Raw genomic sequence first — 7,593 nt, 5'->3', positions numbered from 1 at the left:
AAAAACCACAGCAAGATGTGGTTTCAACCAGCGGTCACACTGGCAAGCACATTTAAACACCTACGTGAAAGAGTAATAAAAGCATTTATGTCTCCTTCATACAATCTAATAATCATGTTGTCAACTAACATTCTGAGGTTCCAAGTTCCATAGTAGATAACTATACAAAATAACTAGGTAAAGAGGACCTCATTAGTGAATAACTGCTGAGCTTGACTGTTGAAAAAAGGCCAGCCAGATTAAAGAAGCCCCATCCATGAGAAGCAGTTAAGATTCCTATCTGAAATATACAGTTAAGAATGATCTCCAGTCAAAAGTTAACTCCTATGATAAACCGGGATGCTGTAGTAGCAGTGTTAGGCCTATTCTTGTGCATGTGAACGCCATTAGGGATGACAAAAATGGAATGCCCATCAGCAATAGGATATTGTGCTGTAGGTTGCAAACTGTCTGAGTTGAAGAGGATTTGCACTTGAGACAAGATCGCCACTCTGATTTCTTAGTTGATGTTGAAGGGCATGGATGTTTTTTATCCCATCTTCATGAATGCGCAACAAATTATCCAATGATTCCATTGAGAGAGATTCCAAGCCAACACCATATAGAGGAGCATGCTGTTCCATCTCCTCCTGATGTGCATTTTCAAGAAATCGGATATGTTTCTGCAGGGGGGATTGTTCAGTTGATAGCATAAACATACAAGAAAGCAGTTCAAAGCCATGAGACCAACATTATTTAGATGTACTTGCCGGCGCACCATCTGTAGATGCATGAGAGGCAGTCATTGTTCTTTACCATTAAGATCTATGTTCTTTACCATAATAAATGAACTTCACATACTAAAAAGTATAGTTTGCTTGTCCAAAAGCTCGAGCCTAAGAAGTTGAATTTGGTCTCCTAAATTTCAAAACCCACATAAGAAGTTCCATATGTAAAGAAAACCCAATTCAAAAATTAATATATTCGCATCTATTGATTCACCAATCACAACCATTGAGAGCATTCTTGGTGTATTATATGCAGCAAATCAGACAAAATCTAATTATACCAGATATTATTAATCAGAAGAGCAAAACTTGAGAAATGTCCCAGTAGGAAAAACAAGAACTTATGAAGGCAAAGAAATTTTCCAAAAAACATTTCTAAGGATGTCTCTTCCGAAATATACACATCCCAAGGACAATATAGACAGAACAAAGGGTGGTTCTTCAAAACCTTGTCAGAAAGATTTGTCCAGTCCTAGGAGATTGAATTCTAGCATAAAAACTAACTTGCTATTTGCTATGACATAATTATCTGTCTTCTACTTTTGACTGCTAGAACAGGAAAAAGACACCTCAGCATACGTACACCATACGCCACTGCTTCAGTTGGCTAATTGAACCCCAAGAAAGTTCCATGAATAGAATTGGTAAGGAAACAAACCTGGCAGTCATTCAATTTTGCTTCCAAATCGTAAGTGCATGCTCTATAATGAGCAACCTCCTCTTCCTTGTCCTGTTTCACTATTTCAATTTGTTCAACTTTTTGTTTCAACTGCCAAATCTCATCCAATTGTGCCTGGTGTTCCTCCTCTTGAATCATAACTTTTGAAGCATATTTTTTCAGTTTTCTACAAGAAACTTCCAGATTGGCTTCTGCATGTCTCAATCTTTCAGCAACAACTTCTTTCTCTTTAAGTAGTTTCTACATCACACACATATTAAAATCAGTATTTAAACCTCAGGAACTTTCCATAAGTTAAGGGCACAGTAATCGAGCACATCACTAAAGACCATCCTGATTACAGAGAAAGGATAGCCAGCAATTCATTACATAAATTTGTAGCCTTGTTGGGTGGGAGTCATCCACCTCAAGGGCAAGGGATGGGTGCTGATGAAGGTAGGAGATGGTCAAAAGGGGGCAATTACGATAAATTCTGCTGAATAGATGTTGCTTCATCCTTCTATTAACTACAAACGATAATGTATAGGAAATTTCAGGACAGAAATTGCAACCAGTTCCAGAATTTATGTTGTTGGGAAGATGTCGGTAGACAGAACAAAAATCTCTAAAAGTCACACAGAGAACAACATATTTCAATTAAGTGTCAAGAATACAAACTTTATGAAGTGGTAGATGAAACACTTCTAACACTATGTAACCAATATCAAAATCATTAGACCATTTTACCACCATCTGATGGCAGTTAACAACCAATGATTCTGCCATTAATGTAGAATAGCAATCAGCACAAAGCACAAAGGTATACCAACTTCAAGGGGTAGCAGAATACGGTTTCTCACATGTTTACAGATCATAGCTTGTCTAAAAAAATTATTTAACATTATCACTCCATCTATCCATCAATCAAACAATGATAGACAAATTATTGCCTCCAGAATTTTACTGCCAAAGCTTATGAAACCATTCCACTCTCCATTCCTAAACCTCTCAAGCAAACTAAGGGATCCAACTGATCCCTTAATCATGGAACCAATGAATCTCTACCAATAAACACCTCATATTTTAATGATGCCAAATCACCTATCAACTAAGAGAAAGAAGCTTTACTACCAGATTCATAAGCTTAAAAAAAAAAACTTGCAAATGCGACCAAACAAGACACTTTCTCTAGCCACATTTAGGCAGTAAATATTGTGAAATTTAATTACAAAAGCCTAAGAAACTATCTCAGAGTTCTCTTATTTAATCATATTAAACACAGTGATCCATGATTCAGACAGCCAAAAGGAAACTAACATAGCAACTTTCAGCTAAATAATCATCTTTTCATGTTTTCTTGGATGTAGCAATTTAAAATCTGAGTTGGATATATTCTAGACACTCATACCTTCAATTCCTGGTGTTTTAAGGACTTTAGATGTGACAACTGTGTTTCCACATGATGAAGATGATCTTGGTAATCCCTTTTCTCCATGCAGTGCTTTGCAACATGATTCTTATGCTTGCAGCACAACTGTTCAAGTTGAGTCTCAATATCTTGTATATGTGCACAGAGTTCTGCCTTTTCACAAGTAAAGCGGTCCCTTTCAAGCTCCATTTCAGACTGCCAATTTTATATAAAACATTAAATCTCATATGCTCACCAAAACCAGGTGCATGTGGTGGCATTTGACAAGGCAGATAAGCAGAGACAAGGGATCAAATACCTCATAATGAAGGAGAGCAGCCTCAGTTTCAGTCAGCCTTTCTAACAAAGTAGCCTTCTCACTAGACATATTTGAAAGTTCAGCTCGCTTTTCTTCACCAATATGAATAATTTTCTCCTCTAAACAACACAGATGATGCCTGATGGCAGAATGATCAGCGTTGTCATGCTTAGCAGCATCCCCCACCATTTTTAGAACTGGTCTAGCAAATCCATGTTCCCTGTGAACCAAGAAGATCAACATATCCAGATTCATCTCCAAAGAATTCTCCACAGGGCTTGTGGCAAGGTCAACTAGCCCTCTCAGCATCCTTGTGTGATAACGCTCACCAGAAAACACTTCAAATAGTGTAACATAAAACATTTTCACAAAATTATGAACTTGAGAGTTTATAGAGAGGGACAATATTTCCGCAAGAGCAAGAACTGAGGTGAAAAATTCTTCAGAAAACAAAGACTCTGCATTTTTCTCCCTGGCTGTTGAATTTGCACTAAATCTTTGAGCATGTTTTTCCAAGACCAAGGCCACTACTTGGTTGTCAATGTATCCATGAGCAACACCTCTCTCAAAAGCCCCAGAAGCTTCAATGGTGAGGGAAGGTATAGACAACATATCAATCAAGATAAAGATATCAGAAAAATGATGATGCACATGACTACGTGATTCCTCTTCCCTATGTGAACTGTTGGCTGCAAGTCTGGTTCCACTATCTAAATAGGGCACTTCTTTAGATAATGGACATGGAGTCACATCCAGCAGTTTGCATTTTTCATCAAGTGAAAAGACACTATCAATTTCTCTCAACATTGCTTCAGCAATCTCATGCTGACTATTCATAGTGCTGCCCAGGAGATCCAACAGATCGGGTGATATCTCAGCTCCTAAAAGTTCTAGCCTTGCACGAACAACATTGACCTGCAAGCAACCAATCATAAAACAAGTCAAAAGAAAGAAAGAAAGACAGCACAGATATAATACGATTTGATCAAGTTGAGATGCATACTGCTCGAGGAATACACTGGCACTGAGATGCAGATTTAAATAACAAGTGAATAACAGATTGCAGAGCTTCATAAGGTGTGCTCCCCAAAACTCCAGAAACTTCAGAAAATGTTTTTTTACACTCTTCATTGTTGATGTCCATTTGACAGACAGCAGAGAGGAACTGAAATATCAAGATAGTTTACTTTGAGGGGAAAAAAAAGTGCAGCAGGAAAGTCATAACAGTTACGCTCATTTGCTATTGTATTATTTGCTTTATCGGAATGGATCCCATTCATTCCTTATCATTTTACTGCAATTTTGAAGGCAACCAAGACCTTATGAAGGAAAGAATTTTGCCTAAGATGTTCAAGGACAGTATAATCTGAAGTCAGAACAATATTGGTTATTAAAATTTTGTAGGACAATTGTGCCAATTCCTAGGCAACTGACTTCTAGCAATAACAACTAACTTGCTTTGACAGAATATAGTCTGTCTTTTACTTTTCAGAATCAGACAGGGACAAGAAATACCACATCATATGTAATCAATAAATCACTGCCTTGTGTTGGCTAATTGAATCCCAAGAAAGTTTCACAAACAGAAATTGGAGAATAAACAAACCTGGCAGTCACTTGATTCTGCTTCCATGTCACCAGTCTCAGGTTCAAAAAACTCTAACCATGGACAGCAATCAAGGATTTCACAAACCAAAGTAACAGTCTCACCAACAACAAATCCAGCATCTGTGTCCAGCATATCTGATACTTTCATCAATTGAAGATCGGCATTGAAATATGCCTTTGTGCATAGGGAAGACTCCTTGCACAAACTTTTAACAGGGTCATTTTGATTAACTATAGTAATCCTATAATTGACCCAAAAATTGTCAATCAATGGATCACTCCCCAAGTATGCACATATATTTGCCGAGGATTGATAGATCCCTGCAAAATAATAATGATAATAATAATAACAGGGTAAGAATAATTAAGGACAAGAGGATCCCCACTTATATGATATTAACTTGAAAATCTTGTATAATTTGTTTAATACACCAACTCACCAATTTGAAGTTTACAGCCACCAACTTCAAAAAATCTGCTTAATATTCTTCGGCTTAGCATTATTTCCTTGAAGGATAAAAAATTTTCCATCTTCCATGTAACTGAACAAGCATTGTCACTCGACTCTGTTGTTATGAATGTCTCCTTCAATATGTGAACCTCTGCTGTAAAGACAGCAGTTTCATGACCAATAAACCCAGAGTCCTGGTCAAAAAGACTACTAAGGGTCATGAATTCAGACCAGCCATGGTTTTTTGTAGCATTGGAGCATCGTTCTGCAGATTGTTTCACAACAGACTTCTCTATCATCTTCCCATTCATAACTGCCAACTGATAGACAATAAAATAACTCCAATCACCAGAACTGTTTCCTGGATCCAAAACTTCAAGAAACGTTGAAAGGTGGATTGGTTTCTGAGATTGACCTGGTGCCATCAGGAATTACCAAATAGTCACATCAGTTTTATGCTTTTAATCTCAACATATCAGTGACTGTTATAAAAATCAACTCCATCTACATCCATTGTTTTATTACTTGCACTGAACAGCAGCATAGCCATTCTTTTTCAGTAAATGACTTGGCTATTATGTAATATTTTCTTAAAAGAAATGCCAAATAAGATTTTCAACTATGATTTTACATTGTACATGAATCACGTTCATGTATTTGCAAATCATGCAGAAACTGGAATTTTGCAAACTGTCACAGAGTTGTATAGAATAATTTCAAGCCTTTTCAAATAACTATTATCATGGAATTCAAGCACACTTCCTTCTTTCTGTGTTAGAAGCCACTCTACATCAGAGTTCAGCCCAATTGATAATGCATGCTCCTAATATAAAAAGTGAACATAATGTAAGACCCTAAACAAAACAATATAAATGGGGTTCACAATTACCTCTAGGATAAACTAAAATGCGGACTTCCATATTCCCAATCCGAAACCTCCTGCTCTTCACACACAGACCTTTCATCTTCTTTTTCTTTAAAATATCCTTCAACCTTGAGAAATTCTCAATCTTCCAAATGATTTTTCCTGTGTAATCATCACATCTTTTTACCAGACCATACTTGCTCTTACCACCCAAGTAGCCACAATTAATCATCCCCTTGCACTTACCACTAGAAACGCCTTCAATCCTGAAGGAAAAACTTGACTCCTGAATAGCATTAAAGGATACACTAATCAACACATTATCATCCACTACATATCCTTCATCAAAAAAATCAGAGATTTTCATAAACTCAGTCCAACCAAGACTCGTATCACCTCCTGCCCCAAACCTCCCATAATATTCCCTACTTACATGACTAACCCCTGGCTTTTGACTCAACACTGATATTCGAAAAAGACACCAACAACTCCTATCAATCACAGGATTCTTCTCTACATCCTTAATCTCCAAGAACAATGACAAATTCTCAGCCCCATTAACCATGCTTTTCGACAAATTAACCCCAAGATAAGCCTCCCATACTCGAAAAGCCGAACTAATTATCTTCTGAGTCTTCACCATTTGCTTCAACAAACCATAATTTCTTATACTCCAAGTAACCTTCCCAGTCAAAGCATAAGACATTCCCTCACTACAATCACTCGAAAACTCCATTTTCTCATCCAAAACCCGAATTTCACCGCTAATAGTTAAAACCCCATCTTTTAAAAACCCTGAATTAGCATCTAAAATTGTATTAGAAACCGCAAATTCACACCAACCAATACATTTCCTGTTCTTGGAAAACCTATAAACACTCTCCTTAGACAAAGACTTAGTCTCATCCACGACATTAACAATGACAATCTTGTAACATGCATAACAATCACAATTAGAACTACAAGGGTCATTAACTTGTAAGTAAAGAGAGATATGTCCAGGTACTGATAAAGAATCCCCTTTTGGGTACATTAAAAAACGAAAGTCATAGCCACTAACTTGAAAATATCTGCTATATAAAGACCTGGACTTTATTCTCCTGAAATCTGGGATAACCCATTTGCAAACGGAGTGAAAGTCCTCACTACAGTCCACAGTCACCGCCGCCGGTGGGGTATCCAATAATGGAGACGAAATGGGTTTAGGGGTTCTGGTTTTAAGGGTTTTTACTCTGCGGTTTTTCATTTTTTTAATTAAAAAACACTAAAAAAGACTCTTTTTTTTGTTAATGGGTTTAGTGAATTTTGTGCGTGCTTTTTTTTTTTTTTTTAAGAGAGAGAAGGCTTTTGTTTCTGAGTGGTTCTGATTCTTGGCTGTGTTTCTGAGAGAGGCAGAGTGGAGAGGAGCTGAGAATGGGAGGGAAATTTGTGTGGATTTGTGGGACCCACAAGATCCTGCCACATTTCTGACCAGGGAGATGCCACGTGGTTCAGGATTAATTGGGTTGTAAGCAAAA

At 37.3% G+C, this 7,593-nt stretch overlaps 1 protein-coding gene across 3 annotated transcripts; it reads right to left on the bottom strand.

The window, feature by feature from the left end:
* Positions 1–7,492, bottom strand: LOC105122646 (uncharacterized). Of its 3 annotated transcripts, XM_011021887.1 has the most exons (8): positions 6,101–7,492; positions 5,201–5,626; positions 4,759–5,081; positions 4,156–4,317; positions 3,153–4,067; positions 2,834–3,049; positions 1,426–1,686; positions 1–662 (listed from the first exon to the last, which is right to left on the bottom strand). In XM_011021887.1, exons 1-8 carry the CDS (start codon positions 7,320–7,322, stop codon positions 414–416), a joined length of 3,774 nt encoding a protein of 1,257 aa, XP_011020189.1. In that variant the 5' UTR covers positions 7,323–7,492; the 3' UTR covers positions 1–413. The 3 variants fall into 3 exon arrangements, with proteins under 3 accessions (XP_011020189.1, XP_011020191.1, XP_011020192.1); XM_011021889.1 differs by lacking the exon at positions 4,156–4,317; XM_011021890.1 differs by lacking the exons at positions 1–662; positions 1,426–1,686 and adding an exon at positions 1,699–2,050.
* Positions 7,493–7,593: the final 101 nt, after the last annotated feature.

This window comes from Populus euphratica, unplaced genomic scaffold (assembly GCF_000495115.2).
Source record: "Populus euphratica unplaced genomic scaffold, PopEup_1.0 scaffold20.1, whole genome shotgun sequence".
Classification (NCBI taxonomy): domain Eukaryota; kingdom Viridiplantae; phylum Streptophyta; class Magnoliopsida; order Malpighiales; family Salicaceae; genus Populus; species Populus euphratica.
The sequence above is the reverse complement of the archived record's forward strand: the minus strand, read 5'-3'. Positions and strand labels throughout refer to the sequence as shown.